This window comes from Delphinus delphis, chromosome 17, assembly GCF_949987515.2.
Source record: "Delphinus delphis chromosome 17, mDelDel1.2, whole genome shotgun sequence".
Taxonomy (NCBI): Eukaryota; Metazoa; Chordata; class Mammalia; order Artiodactyla; family Delphinidae; genus Delphinus; species Delphinus delphis.
The window spans coordinates 45,675,406-45,700,145 of NC_082699.1; the positions used below are offsets into that span (position 1 = coordinate 45,675,406).

Here is a 24,740-nt window from a genome sequence, read left to right on the forward strand (position 1 = left end):
GCCGGGCTGTGCCGAGCCCAGTGAGTTTACCCCAACCCAGATTCCCAGGCAAAGGTAACCCCTGAGGTAGAAGAGAAGAGAGTGTCCAGGCGCCTGCTGGCCGGTTTGCCTGTTACTAGCTTTTAGGTAAAATCGTTGCAGTGCTGCTTTCTTGAATCAACCCGGTTTTACGGCTTTGTTTCCATGAGAAAGACAGGGAAGAATTGCTGCTCGTTTGTCCAGCAGGCCTTTCTCCCTCCGAGGCCATCCCAGTTCCAGATCAGAGTGACAGGAGGCAGGAGGCAGGGCAGTTGAGAGTGAGGGGAAAGACAGGGAGGATGTGGGACTAACGACCCACCTGAGGCTGAACCCGTGGCAGGTGGAAGAGTGCTGAGTGTGCCCTCCAGAGGAGCTAGTATGTTCCAACCCTGAGGTCAAGGCTACGGTGGAGGTATGCTGTCAGCCACAGCGGCATCATCGTCACCATCAATCATCATCATCCCCATCATCACAACAACCAGAGCCACCATATAACAGCTGGTTTTTATTGAGTGTATCTTCTATGTGCTGGGCACTGTGTTAAGCACTGTACGTCTAGTAACTCGTTGAAACTAACAACCGCCCTATGAAATAGGCATTCCTTTTATAATGTTACAGATGAACAAACTTGGCCTTTTAGAAGCTAGCAACTGACCAAGGTTACATAGCTCAAACGTGAGGGAACTGGGTTATATCCCCAAGCAGTCAGACCCCTGAACCTACTCTCTTAACCACTAAGTGTACTGTGTTGAGTAGCATGGAGGCCTGAAAGGTAGACGGATTTTAGCATGGAATCCACCTCTGGAAATATATCCTAGAATTTGTATCCTAAACCCTCACATGTGGATGCCTGGTAAGAAGACACTGGATACATATTCTTAAAAAAAAAAAAATCTTGTAAATTACAAGTGTATAACTCATATATACACCTTGGTAACAACACTGTTATCATCACCCTGAAAAGATAACGCATGGTTAGTAACCTGAGGCCATGACAACAGTTTGTAGTGCAGGAACTTTTCCAAGAATTTTCTTTCATTGAAATCATGGAAATAATTACATATAGAAATTTTATTTCCTTCTGTTGCATTTTGCCTAAAACCAAGAGCCTTCCTTCTCTTAAGGACTTCAGTCTAACAGCCTTGGAGAGTAGGATGGCCCTTCTCAGAATGGATCTTTCTTAGTCCTAGGCTCTGTTAGAGCCAGCAGTGTGGAGAAATGAGGGATGCACTTGGAACCTCCTAGCGCTGATTTCTGAGAACAGCGTTGCATCCCATGTCGAAGCGTAGCCGTGGTAATAGCAGTTTCAAACGGCCTTTCTCCTTACCACTGGAAAAATACATTTCCATCCCAAGAATACGCCATTTTAGTCATGTGCTAGAAAAAATTACCTGAAATGTTCTTTTTATTTTGGAACAGACAGAAAAAAACACCAGGAGGCTGGGCAGTAAACTCTTACGTATAAATGGAAAAGCCTGCGGAAGGGGGAGGGAGGATGGAGAGAGGCTGAGCCCAGAGCTCCACCAGCCCAGCCAGTGGATCCCTTTCTTGTCAGCTCTCCTCCATGCCTTTGAGGGTTGCCGCTTGTGAATGCAAAGAGTATGGATGCATATTTCTAAACTAGCTTTTCTAACAAACACCTGCTTTCTTGTGTAACAGATGTTTACATACCACTGGGAATAAGCCAGATTTTGACCTGACAGTTCAGTCACAAACACATATTTGGTATCTCTTATTTGTCGGGCACCAGGGCCCCCGTGGTGAGTGACTCTGTCCCAGCCCTCATTGAGATAGGCATCGGTGGGAAGACATTGCCGTGGACTGAATCATTGTAAATAATTAGGTAGATGACTACAAGTCTGTGAAATGCTTCAAAGGAGAAGTTATTAAAGAATGGGAGTCATTGAAACACTCTTCTGGAATAGCAGAAAAATGTCTAAGAAGTAGTTTGCATATGGAATGAGGGGGGGAGTATATTCCTGGATACGGTATTCCTCATGCTGTAATTACAGGGGTTTTGCTTTTTGTTTTTTTGGTTTGTTTATTTTTGATACCTCCTCCATCTCATAAATGACAATGAATTAACATATATTTAGTTGAACGAGGCTGTAACTTAGAAGTGAAAGCAGTTTGGGATACTTATTTCTACAAGACATTATTAGTTTCTCATGCTCATTTTAAAAGTACATCCACATATTTTTATAAATCACATAGTTGACCTTGTAGCTTTTGGTCTCTGAAATATCTGTAGCTTAGATCTTCGTTCATCAATATGAGCTCATCTTTTAGTATTTCTCTCATTATTCCCACTAATCCAGCCAGAGGCACTTAATTAGGCCAGAAACAGATGTTTGCTCCTTTACAAAAGCACCAAATTCTATGTTTAAGGATATGAAATTTCAAAAATGTTCTTGTTTCCAGTACAAGAAAAAAATCTTTTTTGGTATGCCCACTCAGCTCACACAGTAATAAATTTGCTGGTAAATTGGATAATCTGTTTGTTTATGATTCATGGTGAAAATGATGTAGCGTTCTTTTTCACTATGTGCTGTTCTCGTTTCCCATTCATTTTTTTAAAGTAGTCCCATTTTCAAACAAGACAAACCATACGCCTGGGCTTGTTGGGCTTTTCTAAAGCAAGAAAAACAAATTTACAGAAATGACAGCAACCCACCTCTGATAGAACTTCTAGAACTGGAGAGTGTGTGAAGCAGGAGGTGCTGAACAGAAAGTAAGCTCCGTGGTTCTCCCCCTCTGCAGAGCGTGGTAATGGTGGTCTTCAGTGAAGACAAAAACCGGGACGAGCAGCTGAAATACTGGAAGTACTGGCACTCTCGACAGCACACGGCCAAGCAGAGGGTCCTCGACATCGGTAAGTTGACCTTGACCTCCCGGCACGGTCTTTGGTAAACTGCCATGTTGTCATGATGCAAAGGAGAGCCCAGCCCAGAAATCACAGCTGGGACCCACATCACTCTCATGATGTGCCAGCCACTAGTCTGTGCACCTTTCCTATGTTTTAGTACATTTAGTACAAATCAGGCTGAGAAGTCAAAATCAGGCTAAGCTGAGAGCAAAACACTTTTCGTTCCATAAAAGTCAACTGTGTCTCCTATAATAATAGATTTAGCTTTGCAACGGCCGTGCCAGTTTCTAAAATATATTTCCATGCCCTCTTGTGTTTGAGCCTAATGATTGGCAGGCAGGCCAGAGGAACTGTTATCCCCCTGTGGCGCGAATAACCTCGGCTCATTTGGTTCTAGGGTACTTGCGAAGGTCACGTGACTAGATACAGCATCCTCGTTCTCTAATTCTCCATCCCATGTTCCTTCCATCCAAACACATGTCTAGTGCAAATGATCCTAGGTGATCAGACAAATGCAATGTTTGAGAGAGCTTTCCCGGCAGCAGTGAAGGAATGGACCTGCCAAGTGCATTTTCTGGAATCTGTACATTCCTACACATGATGTCTGTTCTTCAGAGACCTAGAGCCCTCTGGACAAGACTCAGAGTCCCGTCAGGAAAGCAGAGCCCACACCAGGTGGTTCCGTGGAGATAATTCATTGCCAGAGTTGGGAGGGCTGAAGGCACCGTGAGACAGTGCAGACAGGAGCAACAGCACGAGTCAGCTGCTCTTAGCTGGAGGGCCAGAGGATCGAAGGGAGAGGTGCTAGTGTTGTGAGAGCTGCCCAGCAGGAACAGGCACCAGCTGGAGCTGGGACCAGCTTTCCAAGAGCAGGCAGAACCTCAGAGGAGTCGCTGCCAGAGACACCCCTCAGTGCCAAGAGGGCAGGGGGAGAGGGGCTGCCCTGGCTTCGCCCTGCCTCCCAGTCTCCCCCAGTGCTTCCCGGTGGCCACATTACCCTGAAGCAGAGGGCACGTGACCCTGGCACATGCACTTTGCAGGAATCAACCTCTGAGACACAGAGCAAAGCAGGGGAAGTCAGGGATTGCATCTCAAAGTACCTAGAAATTACTTAAAAACGCAGTAATACAGCAAGTCCCCTACCAACGAACGAGGTCCCTTCCAAGAGCGCGTTTGCAAGTCCAATTTGTTCGTAAGTCCACCAAAGTTAGCCTAGGTACCCAACTAGCACAATTGGCTATATAGTACAGTACTGTAATAGGTTTATAATACTTTTCACACAAATAATACATAAAAGCGAACACAAAAAACGAAGAAAACATTTCTAATCTTACAGTACAGTACCTTGAGAAGTACAGTAGTACAGTACAACAGCTGGCCTACAGGGGCTGGCATCGAGTGAACAGGCAAGAAGAGTTACTGACTGGAGGAGGGAGAGGAGGTGGGAGACGGTAGAGCTGAAGGGTCCTCAGCAATAGGAGACGGAGGGCAAGCTGCAATGTCACTCACGCCTGACACTGATGGCACAGGTTCTGCTTCCTTGCTGGATTCAATTCTATCTACCCTCTTGAAAAAACGATCCAGTGACACTGTACTACTGTACTCTGTACTGTACTGTACAGTAAAGGACACAAAAGCACCACCACTTGCAGAGGATGCACGCAGGTGACAATGTACACCAGACACATGAGCTAACTTACATGACTGGACACGTGAACACAGGTTCGAATCTTTGAAAGTTCACAACTTGTAGGCAGGGGACTTAATGTATATGTGTTTCTAAGTAATTTTAACAGTTTATCTACTTGCTGCTTCCATGAGACGTAAATCATTTCTCATTTATAGGCTTTATTTTCACATTTTGCAGACCAACAGCGTACAGCCCCAGTGAGGATAGGCCAAGCAAGGTTTCCACTGTGTTGGATACCAGAGGTGTTAATGAACCATTAAAAGGATGTTTACTTTGATTTCTTTCGCATTGTAACGAAGGATTTTTCAGACCTTCCATCTCACACTTGCTAGGGCCCCTTGACCAATGGCAGAGAAGTTAGTAACTAGGTGAGGGTTAGGGACTCACTGTAGAACATATTGAAACTAACTTGCTGTTTTTTCTTGCAAAACGGCTACACCACTCCTCCCCCTTCCCCCCTGCCACACATACACATCTGTAAACTCATCAAGCTTATTTATCTAATGAACTAGGAAGCCGAGGTCTAGAGAGGCTCACTGACCCACCTTTCCAAGTGACTTGTCCTCAGATAATTAGGGCAGGAATTAGTGCAAGAGCTGGGATAAAAACAGTCTTCCTCACCCAGGTCATACCCTGAACCCCCAAAACTGACTGACTAGGGCGAAGGATTTGGGGATACTTGCCATAACCTGCTTTGCAGCCAATCTGCACAGAGCAGAGGAACAATTTTATTTTATTTGAAAAGTTTAGCCTTATAATTATTGCCCAAGAAAATGAGAGGAGCAGTTAAATAGAAGTATGGACCAGGTCCAAATAAGGCAAATAATAAAAGCATTTTCCTGGCATACCTATTGGTTTAAATTTCATGTCGTTACAAGGTTTACTTTTCTTAGACTAGAATGATCTCTCAGGTCTCATACGATTTCAGATCTTACCTCTTTTCTTTATCACCTCTTGCCTGCCTTTTCTCCCTCATGTAACCCTTTACACATGCGTGTGTGCACACATGTACACACACGATTCATCATTGAGATGTGTGACTCTTACCAAGTAGCTTCATGGCTACTTGGGCTACTTGCTCTGAATCTGAGGTGAAGACACTGAATCAACCCCTTAGCTTCAAATGGAAAATCAATTTTCAGACCACAGTCTCTACCCCTAATCTCAACCTGACAGGATTAGGAAATATGCAAAAAATCTCATCTAATTCATTCTTGTACTAGATTTAAAAAAAAATCAAGCCCTTTGTTCCTCTGCCAGTGGGTGGTTAACACCATTTCCAATAGAATGGGGAAGCTGATGCTGCCACAGCACATATGTCTGTGTGTGGTAGCCGTCACCGGTAGTAACTGTGCAGGGCCGTGTAGAGAATGTTCGTGTGGCTGTACCTTGGCTGCTGAGGGGGTAGGGAGGCCCAAGAGTGTGTATGCTATACCGTTGTCATTTGGGGTTGAGAACCTTCTAGTAGCCTGCAGAAGAAAAGGAAGGATCCAAAATTATGTAATGTGTTATCTTTCTTCACCTCCATGAACTGGAGGTTAAAGTCAGGGCTCCAAAGTTGCAGTTCCCACGCCTCCACCAGCCACTGTGGTCAGCAGGTTCAGCTGAGCCCTGCAGGTAGTGAACTTGAAGCTCACGTTAGAGACTGAGATGAGGCCCCTTTTGCTAAAACAAGCATTCATAACCTTGGTCCTTGGGGTCTGTGGGTGTGGGCTACAGGGGAACCTCAAACTCCTCAAATTACGCGTAACACAATTTTGTGTGTATGGGTGTGCGCATCCTTTCCTCTCCTTTCCGGGGGTGCCTGGGACAAGCAGCCTGTCTCCAGCACGCGGCCTCCCTCCCTCCACTCCAGGAGAAGCCCGATGGAGCTCTTACCTCTCTTTGTGTCTTTCCTTCCTCAACATCCCCTCAGCACTCACACTCAAGGATTCTCCTGTCATCTCTTGCACCCTGAAATAATCATGCCTGGAGAACATTCTGCATCTTCCCTGACATAAGTCCGTTTCCCTTGGATAAGATTGTTGGCTGTTCTTTGTGGCTACTCTTCATCTCCCACATACTCTTGATGCTCTGAGTGGCCCCTGTGTGCTGGCTGCCTGGCGGGAGAGGACCCTCTGCGTCCCCGATGGAGCCCTGTCTGTGGATCCATGGAAAGGAGAGTGAGAGCCTGAGGGCCAGGGAAGGAGGCTGCCCCTCAGAGCACGTGGCGCCTCAGCTCCCAGCTTCCTGTGTGCTGAGTGGAGTTCCCGGTGAGGCCATCCCTGCCTCACACCAGTCACATCCCTCCTTGAGTGGATACTCCCATGATGCCCAGCTTGTTCCCTCACTTCTTGGAGGCTTTGCCTGTTGTCACCTTATCAGAGAGACCTTCCCTATCACCTTACCCAAAGTCACCCCCTCATCACTCTCGAGCTCCCTTAATTTTAGTTTACTGCAGACTGCTTGTGATCACCTAACAGGTTATTATGAATATATGTTTCTGTTTCTTATTGTGTGCCCCCTCCTACTAGAAGAAGCCCGTAAGAGCAGGCACTTGTCTGATTTGTTCTCTGCTCCGGCCCCAATGCTTAGCACAGAGCCCAAGTCATCGTGAGTGTTCAATAAATATTTCCTGAAGGAATGAATGAGTGAATGAATGAACAAATGTATGGATGAAACTCTTACTACAGTGACGGGAGGCAGGCTTTCGAAGGAGTGAACTGTGTCTTAATAAAAGCTCCCATGTGTCTGTTGCCTTCTTTGTACTGGGCTCTTTCTGTGCATCAGACATAAACATTTTGTCCTTCCTCCTGAAAACAACTTACTTTGTTGTTTAAAAACTGAGATGGTGAGGGGCTAAGAATTTTACCCAGGGTCAAATCCCTGGTAAGTGAAGATGGAAACCCAGGAATGCTGGAGTTTGCACCCCTTGTTTTATTTTTTATTATTCTGTGTCTTTACTCCACTGTCTATTGTCTTTGTATCCTGACCTGTAGATAGTTCTTGGCCCCCATCAGGCCATGCGGAGTGACTGCACACATTCATGAATTGACCTTGCATTGAGGTCCTCCTTCTCTCCTCTACGCCTTTCTCTCCAGACATTGAGAACATCTTGCACTCTGGGTGGTAGGACTCTTGGCCGCTACTAGTTCTGATATTTCTAAAAGCCAGTTCGGAGACGTGGTCCTTGTACATTAGGCCATAAACTATGTTGGTGGGGAAGGAAACATTAGCAATTAGCTCCTACTGGGTATAAATACAACAAACCAACCCCAGCCCAAGTGCCTTCTGCTGCTTGGCAAAGCACACAAGCAGAGTTCTCCAGGTTTCACAAGTTCGTTCTGGTGAGCTCATCGGATAACAGAATTATTCCAGGTCATAGATACGTTTACATTCTGCAGCCCAGAGATTGTCCCTGTGCCAATTGTACCTACTGTACGGAATCGCCGCTTTGATGATATCTGTCGTTTGCTCCTCTCTGAGGGTGAAAGCCCCTGAGGGGGCATGGAGTTAGTGCTGGTCCCATCTTAGTTACCACCAGCTTGCAGAAAGGCAGAGTGATTCCACATTCGCTCAGCAAATGGACCCTTTGTTAGGAACAGGCAATTCAGGGATACATAAGTAAGGTGGAGCCCCCTCCTCGAACCGCTCAAGTCTAGAGGCAAGAAGATGACCAGCTAAGATACCACGCGTGAGGGGCACTTGGGAAGAGCACTCCCCTGAGATGTTTCTAAGACCCCTCGGAAAAGATAACAAGAGTGGCTGAGCTCGAAAAGGTGGCGGAGAGTGCTGTGAGCCAGGGAAGCAGCCCACGCGGAGGTGCAGGAATCCAGACAGAAAAACCAGAGTGAGATTGGCGCATAATTTTATAAAATCTGGTAAAACTGTTGGCAAAGATGGGAGGGGTGGAAACTCTCGTGCGTGCTGGTGGGAATGTCATCGATTCAACTTACACAGGGAGTGGGGAGAAGGAGGGAAGTCCCGAGTAAACTGGGTTGAGAAAATGAAATTGAAGGCTGTGGTGGCTGTGGAGGCGCTTGCTTTTTTAAGGGGAATCTTAGAGCACCAGGGATATGAAGTACAGATGGAATTTGGGTCTCAGGCTCTAAGAGGAGCCCCATTTAAAGCTGTTTCCATGAGGTACGGGCTGAAGCTCCAGGTCTACCGTGGAGGCTGAACGAGCCCAGCTGGGTGTTTAAGGGTCCAAGGCCCAGAAGGTTCCAGGTATTAGAGGGCCATTGACAAATACCACATGTGTCCTGGTGGTAACGCCCAGAGCTGCAGGTGGCATGTTGGGGAAATGCTACCTCTCAGACCGTGGGGTGGGTCTTTGCAGAGGAACATCACCACACCAGATGCTGAGGGGAATTAAGCTCAGGGTTTCTCGTCCTCTGCTGCTTTGACATTAGCTTGGCTCCAGAGTCTTGGTTTGCAGTTTTGTTGGGGAGCTATTGAAAAGTGTGTGTTTATACTCTTTTATATTGAGGTGTAACATGCATACTTTGTATTTTGCTAATTCAGTTTTTCTACTGTTGAACAGAATGGGCTTTAGAGATCCAGGAATACGTAAGTGAGGGTTCATAAAAGTTGTCACTCACCCAGGTGGGTGTGTTGCCTTCACTTTTCAGTCTTCGCAGAACTCTGACAAGGAGGAGACTGGGAATAAATAAAGGCAAAAGGAATATGGTGATGAGGCGGTATTTCTCTTCAATGAGTTGCAGTATTTGATTTTGGAGGCTTTGGATAAACACTGAGGATTTTTAGCAGGACTGTCATGCAGTGATATCTGTATTTCAGAGAGGTAGTTCTGGGCCAGCATGGGGGTGGGATTGAAGTGAGGGAGAGACGGTTATGGCTGGGAAAGGAGAGATGCAAAGTTAACCCAGGAATGAGAGATGAATTCTAGAACTGGTGGACTCTCCAGGACTGACTGGCTCTGGGAATAAAGGAGAAGATAAAAATCACAGAAGAAAAGCTCAGCTTTGTTAGCGAGGCGAGGCGGGTGTCCCGCCCTGAGGCAGGGGGTCGGGCGGGGCAGCGTGGCCAGCTGCGGGGGAGTGGAGGCCGGCCAGTGCTGAGTCCAGCCAGGGACACGATCACACACATGGAGCAGGCTGGGAGTTACCCGGGACTTATTTGCATGGTGGAGGGATCCAGTTTTGCACGATGTAAGCCATTTTAAAAACATTTGAAATGAACCACAAATCACGAAATGAACCAGACTGCATACCAAGTCTACTCAAACCATGAATAATTCCAAAACCACTTTCCTGGGAAGGGATATTTTTCTCTTTGTTTCCTTTCAAACAGGGAAGGAAAATTATAAGACGTTCAACAACTAATATTGATTTATAAAATGAAAAATCAGAAGCTACAGCAGATACATTGAAACTCATTCAAATATAATTTCTCTACTGAACAGAATTACTTTCTTGCTTTACAATGCAGATGTTTCAAAATAATGAACATCACAGTTTTTGCACTTTCAGAACGGGTGGTGTAGATTGTCATGTAATGAGACTTATTCCACAAGCATGTCCGAATAAGGATCATTACGTGATAGTCACATCCAATGTGACCAGTATTGACATAATTTTGTAGTTAATTGTGAAACTAACCATTTGCTCTTTATTCAATCTGTCTTTAATTTTGGTTCCCAGTAAGTAATCTTTCCCTGTACCAGGTTGTATTAGTCATATTGTTAATATTAATCCCATACTTTTCCATGGTAATTAGTAGGCAATTATAGTACATCTTGGGTTATTAGCGTGTGATTATAGGATTTTCGTCTGTGCCCTAATGCAAATCTATCTCTTTAGTTTTAAATCGTGTTGTTAATAGCAATCTTATATTAAGATAAAGCTTTCAGGAACACTTAAGTTCCAATGAAATCAAAATATTTCTTCACGTTTAGTTCTAAATTGTTTTCTTTGAGAGTCAAAGAGAAGCCTTTCAGAAGACTTTCGAATACAGAACTTCATTGACACTGGGACTTATTCAGCTTGGCTGTCTGTCCAGGCCTGGGAGCTCTCTTCTGTCTGAAATCCTACTCCACTTTCAAATAGGAATTGCGAATAAAGTTGTCACACCTTTCCTTCCTTCGTTCCTTCATTTCTTCCTCCCTCCCTCCCTCCCTCCCTCTCTCCCTCTCTCTCTCTCTCTCCTTTCTTTCTTTCCTCCCTCCCTCCTTCCTCCCTTCCTCCCTTCCTTCCTTCCTTTTTGCTTTGAGCTTTCTAGAGGAGGCTGGCTTTGGATGTGCCCTACAAGTGTGCTTTCTTGCAGTTTTTATAGTCAAACCTGGGTTGGGCTACTCAGAGCTGTGCAGAAAAGTGGGAGGGTAGAGACTGGTGGGTTGGACGAGGCAGCTGCTGCCTTTCAAGAGGTCAGGTAGCCAAGTAGTCAGAGTGAATCTGTGGCTCACATAGGCCTGGGAGACAAGTGTGCCCTGCCACTCTCTCCCTTTCCTCTGGGTTTCCCACTCCGCCACTGAGTTGTGTTCTGTGGAGAGCCCTCCTCCCCCAGAACTGTACAAACTTGCTCTCTCCTGCAGTCGGGAAAGTGTGGGACTTCCTTCCTTTCAAAATAACTCAAGTAAATGGAATTTTGATTTTTGATGTTTCCTAGATTCTTTCCACACTTCTGAATAGATATGAAAAGGAAATTTGATTCAAAATAAAACACCACCTCTTGAGAGCCCTCAACTTAAAAAAAAAAAGCAAAGAAACAACAAAAACCAACCAGGGCTGCCTGGAGAGTCAAGGCAGTGAGTCAGAGCTAAACTAGAGGAGCAGCCTTGAGCCTGCCCCCTGCACAGGAGGGAACAGGCTGGGGTATGGGCCAGGCTCCGCCCGACCCGCTGCTCACGTGGCATCGTGGTTTGGCTGTTGCCACAGGTACAGGCAGTGTAGGGCGCCTCTGTTTTATAGAGAAGTACCGTAGCCACAGCTCCTGGAAAACTTTTTTCATCTTCTACTTTGGTTATACAATATTTACGTGACAAAAATGGTAGGCTATTAATGTTATATATTTAACAGATTACAAACGGCAAATATTTTTTTAAGTTTAATCTTAGTTCAGGCGGAACAAATTAGTTTTCAATGAAAATTGAGCCACTGTGGGTTTTTATTTATTGCATGCATGTCTGTGTATGAGTCCTAGAAGCTCCTTCTGTTGGGGACAGACACCTCTGGGGAGAATCATTTCCTCCTTGGCATGTGTGCCTAGGGTGATCTGGGGCTCCCTCAGCCTTCCCCCAGGGAATGGACCAGGACAGGGGCAGAGTTGAGACCGCCCACACTTACAGGCCCTGATCCTGGCAGACTCCCTTGCAAAACACTATTGCTGGGTCTTCCTCTTTCCTTCCAATCCATGTTTCTTAAAAGAGGAGTCAATGCCTACCCCCCATCCTAAACTACTACTCATGTCTGAAAACAGCATAACCTGCCTTTTATTAAAATTTCTTCATGCCAAATCTACAGGTATATTTTCACCCCTCACTAGTTTTCCTAGTTACTTCTAACCTCTCCTTTATTCCTTCTCTAGGGCTCTTCTCCTTTACCTGGCTGACATCTCGCCCCTAAGACCTTTTCCCCCGACCCCACTTAGGTGAGATCTTCCTCATCTTTCAGGCATAGTCAGCTGCTTCCTCCACGCGTTTTAGTTTATGTCTAGACAATAACACGTCTGCTGTGTTTCTCTTGGTTTATCAGTTTACATTCTGTCCATTCCACTAGATGCCAGGCTTCTTGAGGGGAGAGAAGATTTTTTTTTTTAACTTTTGTATAACCAGCACCTGGTATAGAGCCTGGCACAGAAAAGATGCTCAACCAGTGCTGACTAGTTGATGAACAAACTTCCATGTATGGTTCTGTGTATGTGGGTAATACCACGGTAAGCAGGCATGTGTCTTGTAAACAGGGAAATCAGGGTGCGGTCGGGCTGTGTCCTCTTCCATGATGAAAGGATCAATTTTGGTAGTATTTTTCTGGATGCCAGCTAAATGTGCATTTGGTACTTTAATTTCTCATATTTTATATATTATTGTGTTATGCTGTAGACTTTTTGATGAAACTTGGTTAACAACTCCAAGACTTCATTGCTAACATAGAAATATAATACCTACGCTAATAAACCGAGGGGAAATTTCTCCTTTTTAACTTAACTAGAAATTCTTGTTTTTCCCTGAAGCAAACAAATAGGAAGTTGTTTTAAAGCACACTTTCCCAAGAAAAGATAGCTAGATTTGGAAATTAAAAATGATACTTAATGTGGTCTTTCATTTGGGTTCATTTTTCTTCACCGCTTCCAGGAGTGGTGTTTGTCTGGCTCTAGGCATTATTGTTTAATAAACCTTTTCTGGAAAAGTTCTTCCCTACTGCTGGCAATTTGAAGCCCTGAGTGGTTAACCAGAAGGAATGTTACGCAGAGGATTAAAGCAGGGAATGGGTGCTTGAAGAGCACCCACCGGATGGATGCTCTGAGAATCTGTTTTAACGAAAGGTGAAAGCTGTCCCATAAAAAGATACTGGTTTAGGTTATGAGGTCTCAGAATTAACGTGTGCACGTGCACGCGCGCGCGCGCGCACACACACACACACAGATAACTAAAACCTCTTAATAGACCCACCATGCTTAATAACATAAAATGCTTTAATTTCCTGGGTTGCATCTTTTTCTTTTTCACGTTTACCGGGTACCACCACATTGTCTGCCCCTACTTGGTGGGCCGTTTTCTATATCTTTACTGATGTAATAAGACCATGTGTTCATCTCAAACATGTAATCTATGCTTTTTATTTGAGTTTATGTTTTTTGCTTGGGGCCTAATTATTTTCTTTCTTTAGAGATGCATTTAATGACACCTCAGATAACCTGATAGTCTCACATTTTTTCATATTATTTGGTTGGCTTAAAAATTAAAAAAAAAAAAAACCAAAAAACCCCTGGCAATACAGTCTGATAGTTTCACGAGACTCATCTATTTACTGAACAAAACTATAGAGCTGGTCTTTTCAGCTGTCCTCCAGTGATGGCTGGAAGCCTCTCTCTCGCTCTGCCTTTCAGCAGGAACAAATGTATGTCTTCGTTGCCTCTGCAGTACCCGCAAGTGTGGAATTAGGCAAATCTAAAGGTTTCTTTTCCCTGTTTACAAAATCTAAAACCTGCCAAGAGAAAGTTTTTCCCCAAATTTAATTAAGCTCTTTGAGGCTGGAGAAGCCAAAATAAGGATCCAATCTTAAGAAAACTCTTTGAACTGGCTCCAGGAACGCAGAGCTGCCACTAAGTGTTTCTTCTCTTGAAAAGGCAAGTATTGAAAAAACCGAGAGCCGAATAAATGAGCATCCCATCATTGTTGAGAGATGCTGTGAGGCCAGCCCTGTATTATCTCCATTTCACAGATTGGGAAGCCAGCTTTTCTAAGGTGGCTGCTGATTCTGCTGTGCTCACACCTACAATCCCCAGATGCTGTGGTTCAGCATCACCAAAGAAAATAGTAAGAGCGGGAATTGCTTCCCTCCTTTGAGGGACACATTTACCTTCTTGAAGAAATATATTTAAGAGAATTGGAATTTCAATTTTGAAATAACATCTAAATCCTCTAATAATTGTTGGAAAATAAGTAAACAGGAATAGCAACATGAGTAATTCAAATAGCAGTTAATGCAAAAATCCCTCATAGAACAAACACCTCCCAACCCTATCGTCTACATAACAAACTTCCCTTCCTTTATCTGTGGACCAATTTGGTAAGTGATTGGGCAGCCACGGGCTATCGGGGAGGTTGAAAATGGGGGTTAATTTTAATGGATCTTGAGCCACTGAAGGAATTGGGTTTATAATTCCCAATTTATCAAAAGGTAATCCATCTGAGGATTTATACTTCTTGTAGCGTGTCTGTGTCCTGCACCACCAATTACCAAAAAGTTATTTCTTTTGTTTGAATCTATTCAGTCTGCAACTCAAAAGGACAATTATAGGAGCTGGAAAATTATTTCTGATCTTGAGGGCTACTAGACACTAGAATGAGTCTTTGAGAGAGACCGTGGAATGTCTTATGACACAACAGCAATTCTCAAGACTCTTGCTAATAATAAAGTATCACCATTTGAGAAAGAGTTCAATTTTCTTTTATAAATTAGAGTTGGTTTAACTGGGAAGTGTTACAGTTTCTGGAAATAACTGGGGTGGGGAAAGTTTGGGGACTTGTGCTGGAGGGAGGGAGCCCTGTTTGTAGGTCTGAGATGATTTGGGCTGATTAACTTCTAATCCTATGTGCCTATAACATCTTGTCCCCTTCCTCACCCTAAGACTGTTAGCATATTAAGTAATGAAAGGAAGAATGGAAAACTGGAATAAAACATGAGTAGTTCATGCAGTGTACAAGAATAAATGACTTACTGAAGCACCACCCATGTCTTCATTCAGTAAATTGTCAGAATATGTCAGGCACTTTTGTGTTGTTCACAAATTTAAGAGACGAATAGTTTGAAAAGACAAAATAGGTAAATTGAAGTTAAGTCTCACTGAATAACAGACTGATGAGAGGAGTTAAATTTTAAGCTCATCCAAGTTGAATTAAATTCAGAGCTAGAGGCCATGGTGTGTGTATAGGCACATATGCATGTGTGTACATGTGTCCACACACAGACTATGACCTACTTTCCATTTGAAATCAACTTTATGGGTCAAGATCAGCATTCTTCTTTCCCCCCTTTTCCATTATGGTGTATTACAGGATACTGAATATAGTTTCCTGTGCTATACAGTAGGACATTGTTGTTTATCCATTCTATGTGTATTAGTTTGCATCTGCTAGTCCCAAACTCCCAATCCATCTCTCCCCCAATCCCCTGCCCCCTTGACAACCACAAGTCTGTCCTCTATGTCTGTGAGTCTGTTTCTGTTTTGTAGATAAGTTCATTTGTGTCATAGTTTAGATTCCACATATGTGATATCATATGGTATTTGTCATTCTCTTTCTGACTTACTTCACTTAGTAGGATAATCTCTAGATCCATCCATGTAGCTGCAAATGGCATTATTTCATTCTTTCTTATAGCTGAGTAGTATTCCATTGTGTGTGTGTGTGTGTGTATCTCACATCTTCCTTATCCATTCATCTGTTGATGGACATTTAGGTTGTTTCCATGTCTTTGCTATTGTAAATAGTGATGCAATGAACATAAGGGTGCATGTGTCTTTTCGAGTTATAGTTTTGTCCGGATACGTGCCCAGGAGTGGGATTGCTGGATCATATGGCCCTTTTCTCCACACCCTCTCCAACATTTGTTATTTGTAGACTTTTTAATGATGACCATTCAGACTGGTGCGAGGTGGTACCTCATTGTAGTTTTGATTTGCATTTCTCTAATAATTAGCGACGTCGAGCAGCTTTTCATGTACCTATTGGCCATCTGTGTATCTTCTTTGGAGAAACATCTGTTTAGGTCTTCAAGACCAGCATTTAAACAATGAAGTCAAATAGAGTAAAAGTACTAGCATGTCTGAATGCAGTCATGGGTCACAATGTAAAACGCTTTTCTTCCTCTAAGTTTATGGTCAGTGCAATTGAAAGCTATCTCATGGGCCTATGTAATTCCTTCTCAAGAAATAGAAGGGTGAGTCAAACACAAAGAAAATATTAGGTTTGGCCTACTGGGAAAATTCCAAGAAAGAGTTCATCTTAAATGATGTGTGGAGAGTAAATATCAATAATATTATTAATAGCTCCAGCTTTAATAGTGCCAAAGAGTCGTTCTATGCCAGTCACATTCTGTGAGTCACAACTTATGTTTTCATAATGTCAGCCCCCTTTGTGCTGGATTATGTATGGAAAGGTGCTCGTTGGAAACGTTATATATCACAGAGAGTGAAAGGCTCTGCTTTGTACGTAGACAGAACTTCTTAGGCTTCAATCCCAGCTTGGCCCTTTCAAAACTAAGTGACGGCTGGGGAGGAGAGGTACTTGACACGTTGGCCTGTTATACCAAGTAGGAATCATAAAAAAAGCTACTGATCAGAATTGCCTGAGGTTGTGTTTGTGAAGTATGTGTATTTAGCACACACTAAGCTCTCAGAAACTGGTGGCTGTTCCTACTACTTGCTCAGGGCCCAGGACCCAGTGATGGAAATACATTTAGTGCCTCTAAAAATCAGCTCAAGTGTCAACACACTTAAGGAAACCCAGGTTACCTCTGGCTTGGTAAAAGTATCATAAAGGAAATCGTGGGCTCATTAGTGTTCTCGTGAGTCATTCAGATTTTAAGAAGCTGCTTCTTTGATTTTGAAAACAGAAAAAAAAAAAAATCTCAGAACCTACTTGGACTAAGGTTTATTTATTTTACCTATTTCAAGTCAGGGCGAATACTCCTAGAATGACCCTCAACTGGTTCCTGAATTTGAGCTGATCCCATGTGGCCACTGCAGACAGAGAAAAGCAGATGTTTGAGGACAGAAGGGATGGGGGAAAGTGGGGAGCAAGGTTGTTTCTGTCACTGACCACAGGACTAGCAGGGTCTGTTCCCTTAGACATCGCCTCTGTTTTGTGGCTGAGGAAATACAGGTGCAGAGAGGTTCAGTAACTTTTCACTGGACGTCTTAGGGCTTGTGAGAGGAGGATAGAAATTAAATTCAGGTCTGGGAGTCTCCCCCACCAGTGTCCTTTCTCTCTGTGCTTTGGGCACCACTCTATAAATGGACTCCTTGTAGCATCCTGACCCCAAATACGTGAACTACCCCAAGTTCTTGGCTTTTCAAGATAGGCATCTTCTTGGGCTGTGGCGTATTGCGCACTGAATTGGCAGTAGCGCCCTGAGCCATTTTCAGCATTCAGCTTCATTATAACACTAGTCCAGGCAGAATCTACACCTTTCAAAAGAGAAGCAGTTTTTACTTTAATTACAGCACTTCTTTTTATCTCCAACAATACATACAAAAAATAATTGAAAGGGGTATTTATAATTTACCAAGCACCTGAAGCTTAATTAAGGTGAAGGAATTAATAGTTCCTTTGACCGCATTCCGGAATCACACTTACACATACAATCAGTCTGAAGAAAACTCAATCTACAAGAGTCTGAATTTAAAGACCTTTTAACAGACCACTGATTCCATGCAAAAAAATTTTAAAAGATAACAAAGGATTCACCGTCCTGCTTTCCATCACAATTAAAATAGAATTGAATCCCATAATTTCAGCATAGAATATAACTTGCCAAAAACATGCAGAAAGTATTGCACATCCACGTGTGCCTAGCAGCCCTTTGCTGAAACACTGTCAAGTTTATCATCTTTGCCCCGACATCCCTTGCTTTCTCAGAAGGGCTAGTTTGTGAGCTCCATCTTCCTGGGGTCTGCAGGACACACCCCTGACTTTGCCCTCCTTTGTCAAGGCATTTGCAGTGGTCCAAAAATGTCCAGTCTCTCCACATCATCAAACTTACATTCCCCAGCACTTCTCTACCAGTTAGTTGCCACGTAGGCTATGCTATGATTTTTCTCTGTAAGATATTACTATCTGGTGGCCATTTAGTGTTTAATTTGCAAGATAAATATAGGCAGTGGTTAAAAATATGGCCTTTGGCATTAAACAGACCTAGATTTAAATCACAGGTTGGTCTGTTACCAGCCACGTTATTTTTCACGAGCAGCTTAACTTCCCTGTAGGAGGATGCTGATACCTACCTACCTCCCAGAGCGGTGGTGAGGATTAGATGAGATACGTCGGTGGAAGGCTTGGCACTCAGTAAGCTCTCAGTCTGTGGCAGTTACTACTGTCCCAGGAGCATTTGCGTCTTCATGTCAGGAGATGACAGTGTCTGTTCCTAAAGGAAAGTGAGTTCTAGGATGGGATTCCAGGCAAGAGAATAGCAAATGTTTTGGAGCAGGTGGTACCCACGTCTCACCACGTAGGTAACTGCCTGGTCCTCCGGTATGTGGTGTTGATGTCCACCCAAGAGGGGAGACCTTTGAGGAAGCAGAACAATCTGTCTCATGGACGTCATGGGTAGTTGATGTAGGACATCAAGGCATATCTAGCGCTTTCTAAGACTATGTGTGGGATAAATCAAATGCACACCAAGGATCCAGTCATTTCAATTTGCCGTAGATCCATGCTACCCAGGATGGTCTCCAGAGCAGCAGCAACAGCCCTGCCTGGACACTGATTAGAAAGGCAGATTCTTTGCCACATCCCAGACCTGCTGAATCCAAATCTCTGGGAGTGGGCTCGGGCATCTGCATTTTACCAAAGCCCTCCAGTGATTCTGATGCACCCCAGCATTTGATTATCCCTGTTACAGAACATCCACACAAGCCTATAAACTACGAGAATCCAGACACTATCAGTCTCCGTCTTTGGAGGTCATCCTAACAGGCCGTAGAGGATCTCTATGGCTGTGCATTCCCATATGCCTCACTCTGACATGCCAAGGACACACTCAGCCTGAGAACAGACCCTGGAAAGTCTGACTCTATCACCGGCAACATGACATTAACAGTGAGATCAACTTCACTCTTATTTCATTAGACGAACTCTCATTTCTTCTTCCCAGGGATGCGTTGTTTTTGATGGTTTGAGCTGGTTGTGTACTTTAGGGTTATTCCTTTGTGTGAATGACGAAGATTACTAAGAACTACCTTCGTAACTCAGATTCCGTTGACATACATTTTTTCGAAACTTGTTTTAGCCAATTGTAGTTTTGTGCGCCATCATGTCACTTTTTGGAAACATCTAAGCCATATTTCTGTTTATATCCCCGTGCTCACCAAGTAGATGCTAGTATTCTACAGATATTTACAAACCAGTGTACAAAACCTGTAGTTTTTGTGTTGCCTCGTCATTTTTTTAAAGAAATGAGGGTCCATTCGAAATGTAATATGAAGCGTTTTATTGGGCTTCACTTTATGGTGTTTAACAGATACTGCTTTTTAAAAAATTGGGTGTTTGGGGCAACCCTACATGGAGCAAGTCTATTGGCACCATTTTCCCAACAGCATTTTCTCACTGCATGTCTCTGTGTCTCATTTTGGTAATTTTCTCAATGTTTCAAACTTTTTTATTGTTACTGAATTTGTTATGGTAATCTGTGATTAGTGATCTTTGATGTTATTATTGTAATTGTTTTGGGACACCACACACCGCACCCATACAAGACGACAAACTTAATTGATAAATGTATGTGTTCTGACTGCTGCACCGACAGGCCGTTCCCCCATCTCTCTCTGTCTCCTCGGGCCTCGCTGTTCCCTGAGACACAATATTGAAATTAGGCCAATTAATAACCCTACAGTGACCTCTAAGTGTTCAAGTGAAAGGACAAGTCTCACATCTCTCCCTTTAAATCAAAAGCTAGGCATGATTAAGCTCAGTGAGGAAAGCATGTCAAAAGCCAAGACAGGCCAGCAGCTAGGCCTCTTGCTCCAAACAGTAAGGCAAGTTGCGAATGCAAAGGAAAAGTTCTTGAAGGAAACTAAAAGTGCTACTCCAGGGAACACACGAATGATAAGAAGGCAAAACAGTCTTACTGCTGACATGGAGAAAGTTTTACTGGTCTGGATAGAGGATCAAACCAGCCACAAGAATCCCATAAACCAAAGCCTAATCCAGAGCAATGTCCTAACTCTCCTGCATTCTGTGAAGGCTGAGAGAGGTGTGAAAGCTAGAGAATAATTGAGTTGGAAGCTAGCCGAGCTTGGTGTGTGAGGTTTAAGGAAAGATGCCGTCTCCGTAACATAAAAGTGCAAGGTGAAGCAGCAAGTGCTGATGTAGAAGCTGCAGCAAGTTACTCAAAAGATCTAGCTGAGATCATTAATAAAGGGGACTACACTTAACAACAGATTTTCAGTGTAGACGAAACAGCCTTATATCGGAAGAAGATGCCATCTAGGACTTGCATAGCTAGAGAGGAGAAGTCAATGCCTGGCTTCAAAGCTTCATAGGACAGGCCGACTCTCTTGTTAGGGGCTAATGCAGCTGGTGCCTTGAAGTTGAAGCCAATGCTCGTCTACCATTGTGAAAATCCTAGGTTTCTTAAGAAATATGCTAAATCTACTCTGACTGTGCTCTATAAGTGGAACAACAAAGCCTGGATGACAGCACATGTGTTTACTGAATATTTTAAGCCCACTGTTGAGACCTACTGCTCAGAAAAAAAGATTCCTTTCAAAATATTACTATTGCCCATTGACAATGCACCTGGTCACCCAAGAGCTCTGATGGAGAGGTACTATGAGATTACTGTTGTTTTCATGCCTGCTAACACACGTCCATTCTGCAGCCCATGGACCGAAGAGTAATTTCAACTTTCAAGTTTTATTATCTAAGAAATACATTTTGTAAGGCTATAGCTGCCATAGATGGTGATTCTTTTGATGGATCTGGGCAAGGTAAATTGAAAACCTTCTGGAGAGGATTCACCATCTAGATACCATTAAGAACGTTTGTGGTTCATGGAAAGAGGTCAAAATATCAACATTAACAGGGGTTTGGAAGAAGTTGATTCCAACCTTCATAGACGACTTTGAGGGGTTCAAGATTCAGTGGAGGAAGTAACTGCAGATGTGGTGGTGGAAATAACAACAGAACTAGAGTTAGCGACTCAGTCTGAAGATGTGACTGAATTGCTGCAACCTGATGATAAAACTTTCATGTATGCGGAGTTGCTTCTTATGGTTGAGCAAAGGAAAAAACTTAGTTGATAAAGCAGCGGCAGGGTGTGAGAGGTTTGACTCCAGTTTTGGAAGAAGTCCTGTTGTGGGTAAAATGCTATCAAACAGCATTGCATGCTACAGAGAAATCATTCTTGAAAAGAAGAGTCAATTAATTCGGCAAACTTCATTGTTGTCGTGTTTTAAGAAATTCCCACAGCCACCCCAGCCTTCAGTAACCACCACCCTGATCAGTCAGCAGCCGTCAATATCCAGGCAGGACCCTCCACCTGCAAAAAGATTATGACTCACTGAAGGCCCAGATGATGGTTAGCATTTATAGCAATAACGTATTTTTAAATTAAGGTTTGTACATTGTTTTCTAGACATAATGCTATTGCATACTTAATAGCCTACAGTACAGACTAAACATAACTCTTATATGCACTAGGAAACCAAAACATTTGTGTGACTCACTTTATTTCAATATTGGCATTATTGGGGTGGTCTGGAATGAAACCCACTATATGTTGGAGGCATGCCTGTATGTTCACGATTAAATGCTTTAAAATTCTTTTAAAGTAGGGTGATTACTTTTTAGCTACGGTGGCTCTCATACAAGAATAAGCCATACACTCAAATCACATGACTTCCAATCATAGGAGGGAATCTCAGATGCAGGGGTTGATGGTAACTCTCAAAAATTGTATGTTCATATTCTAAGTCGCAGCACCTGTAAACATGACCTTATTTGGGAGAAAGGCCTTTGCAGATGTAATGAGTTAAGCATCTCAAGATGAGATCATCCTGGCTTAGGGTGGGCCCTAAATCCAATGACAAGTCCTTAGAAGAGAAGAAAAAGGGGGAAGAAACACAGAGACACACAAGAGTACATCACGTGCAGGCAGAGGCAGAGATTAGAGTGATATGTCTGCAAGTCCAGGGATGTCAAGCATTGCCAGCCACCAGCAGAAGCTAGGAGAGGCATGGAACCTCCAAAAGGAACCAATACTGCCAACACCTTGATTTGGAACATCTGGCTCCAGAACAATGAGACAATAAATTTCTGTGGTTTTAAACTTCCAGGTTTGTGGTATTTGTTATGGCAGCTCTAGGAAACTAAGCTCGTTACACCAGCTCATTACAATACCTTTTTTTTTTTTGGCTGCGTTGGGTCTTCGTTGCTGCGCACAGGCTTTCTTTAGTTGTGGTGAGCGGGGGCTACTCTTCGTTGAAGTGCATAGGCTTCTCATTGCGGTGGCTTCTCGTTGTGGAGCACTGGCTCTAGGCATATGGGCTTCAGTAGTTGCAGCATGCGGGCTCAGGAGTTGCGGCACGCAGACCCTAAAGCACACGGGCTTCAGTAGTTGCGGCGTGTGGGCTCAGTAGTTGCAGCGCACGGGCTCTAGGGTGAGTGGGCTTCAGTAGTTGTTGTGCTCGAGCTCAGTAGTTGTGGCTCGTGGGCTCTAGAGCACAGGCTCACTAGTTGCGGTGCACGGGCTTAGTTGCTGCGCAGCATGTGGGATCTTCCTGGACCAGGGCTCAAACCCGTGTCCCCTGCATTGGCAGGTGGATTCTTACCACTGCACCACTGGGGAAGTCCTACAATACCTTTTACTGGTTGTAGCTATCAGCATTTACAAAATTTGGGTTTGAGAAACTTTCTTGAGGAAATAAATTCAGGAAGAGTTAACAACAGGTTGTGGAGGTTTTATTCCTACACCAAGGGTCATGAACCCTTAAGCAAACAACAGTTATCAGAGGACATTAAGACAGTTTTCAGAAACAGGAGACACGTCTATTAGCATTTTGTTTATTGGACTAAAATGCATGTGGACAAAGCAATATCAATGTGTGTAAGTCGTGTACAAAACTTTGACAGTCACCATATGATAGCAGAGCTGTTTCACCATCTATAGGTGAGTGGCTTAGAGACTAAAAACAAAGGGGTAGAGAAGAACAGATATGTCTTTTATAAGGTTAGAGAGGAGTGTGTGACATTAGTCTCTTAGTTATATTTTTGTTTAGACTGCTCATGGGTCCATTATTCATTCATTTACTCAACAAATTTATGGAATGCATCTTATCTGGATAATGTTAAACACTGAGAAAGTAGCAGTATTTAAGTTCCTTGCCTTTACATAGCATGTATAGCTAATGGGAAATGGCAGTGTTAAATAAATAAACAAATAAATAAAACATTGATATGTAGTATGAAGGAAATAAGCAAGGTAACGTAGCCACCCAATAAAAAGTAGCCTGACCAGTCTTGTTTTTTTTGTTTTTGGCATAAAAAGCATATTAAACGTAATATGTTTTTCATTTATTTATTTGTCTAATTATTTGTATTCTGTCTACTTCTGAACTGTAAGTGCTGTTAGATCAGGGACCTAGTCTTATTTTCTGCTGTTTCCTAAGCGTGAGGATGCTGCCCAGTATATAGGGAACACACAGTAAATATTTGTTCAATACCTTAGTTGATTAAGTGAACATGATAGAGAGAAACTGACAGGGAACCTGTGCAAGACCCAGAAAGCATTTATTTGTGTTTGTATTGCATTTGTTTTTAAAATTCTTTACTTTTCTAAGCTAACATATTTTTTTAGGGGAGGAATTTTTCAGGTAGAGAAGGTGTGGAAAAATAAAAACTTAAAAAGATCTAGGTTAGGCGTTTGACCAAACCGTTCTGATTTCTCTTTACTGCTAGATATGGCATTTGCTTTCTAAATTTATGATTGATTTATGATTTTAAAAATGCTTATTAAAAATTGCAAAACAAAATTGTAAGACTACCTTTTAAAACAAATAGCTATGAAGAATCAGGGAACTCAGTTCCTTTAAGTTCAGTGATCTGTTTTCTTTTCAAAATTTTAAGAAACTGGCTGGCCTGCTGAAAGCACAGTTTTGCATTTAAAATCATCTGAAATATAGTCATAAAGCCTTTCTTTAAACTTGTAGGATATAAAATCGTTTTCCTTTGCTTTCTGTTTTATCGCTTAGCTTTAAGTATTTACTTTAAATCGATAAGAAAATTTGAATTCCCTAAGAGAAAAATGAGCAAAAGACAGAACAATAAACTGTTACAATAAATGAATAAATTTTAAAAACAAAGAGAAAGAATATAAAGAAACACAAAGAGCCAGAAAGCAAATAGAAGACTGTTCTATTCTTTAGCAATCAAGGAATTGCAAATAAAATAATGTTAGCATGCTTTGCATACCAACTTGGAAAGAGACAGTTTGAGGAAACAGGAAGTCACGCACTGTTACTGTGAATATAAACTGTTTTAACCTTTCTAGGAGCAATCTGACAAAGTGAATTAGAAGCCTCAAAAATATATTTGCCTTTGACCTATTAATTTCACTTCTGAGAATATATGTTAATGAAATAAGGAAGTATATATGACTATTTTGCCATAAAGATAATTAGATGAAGCGCTATTTAAGGTAGCAAAGTAGTATACATCATTTAAGGGTCCAATAGGAGCAAAATAAAGTTATAGCATTTTATTTCAACCCAAGATAATAGTATTTGGAC

The 24,740-nt window shown here is 42.8% G+C and overlaps 1 protein-coding gene across 1 annotated transcript in view; it reads left to right on the plus strand.

The window, feature by feature from the left end:
• The window catches only part of GRHL2 (grainyhead like transcription factor 2), a 154,727-nt gene that overhangs the window by 65,490 nt on the left and 64,497 nt on the right, over nucleotides 1–24,740 (plus strand). Inside the window, exon 7 of the mRNA XM_059995003.1 lies at nucleotides 2,779–2,890. Within this exon, the coding sequence (XP_059850986.1) occupies nucleotides 2,779–2,890 (112 nt within the window). The remainder of the gene's footprint in view (nucleotides 1–2,778; nucleotides 2,891–24,740) is intronic.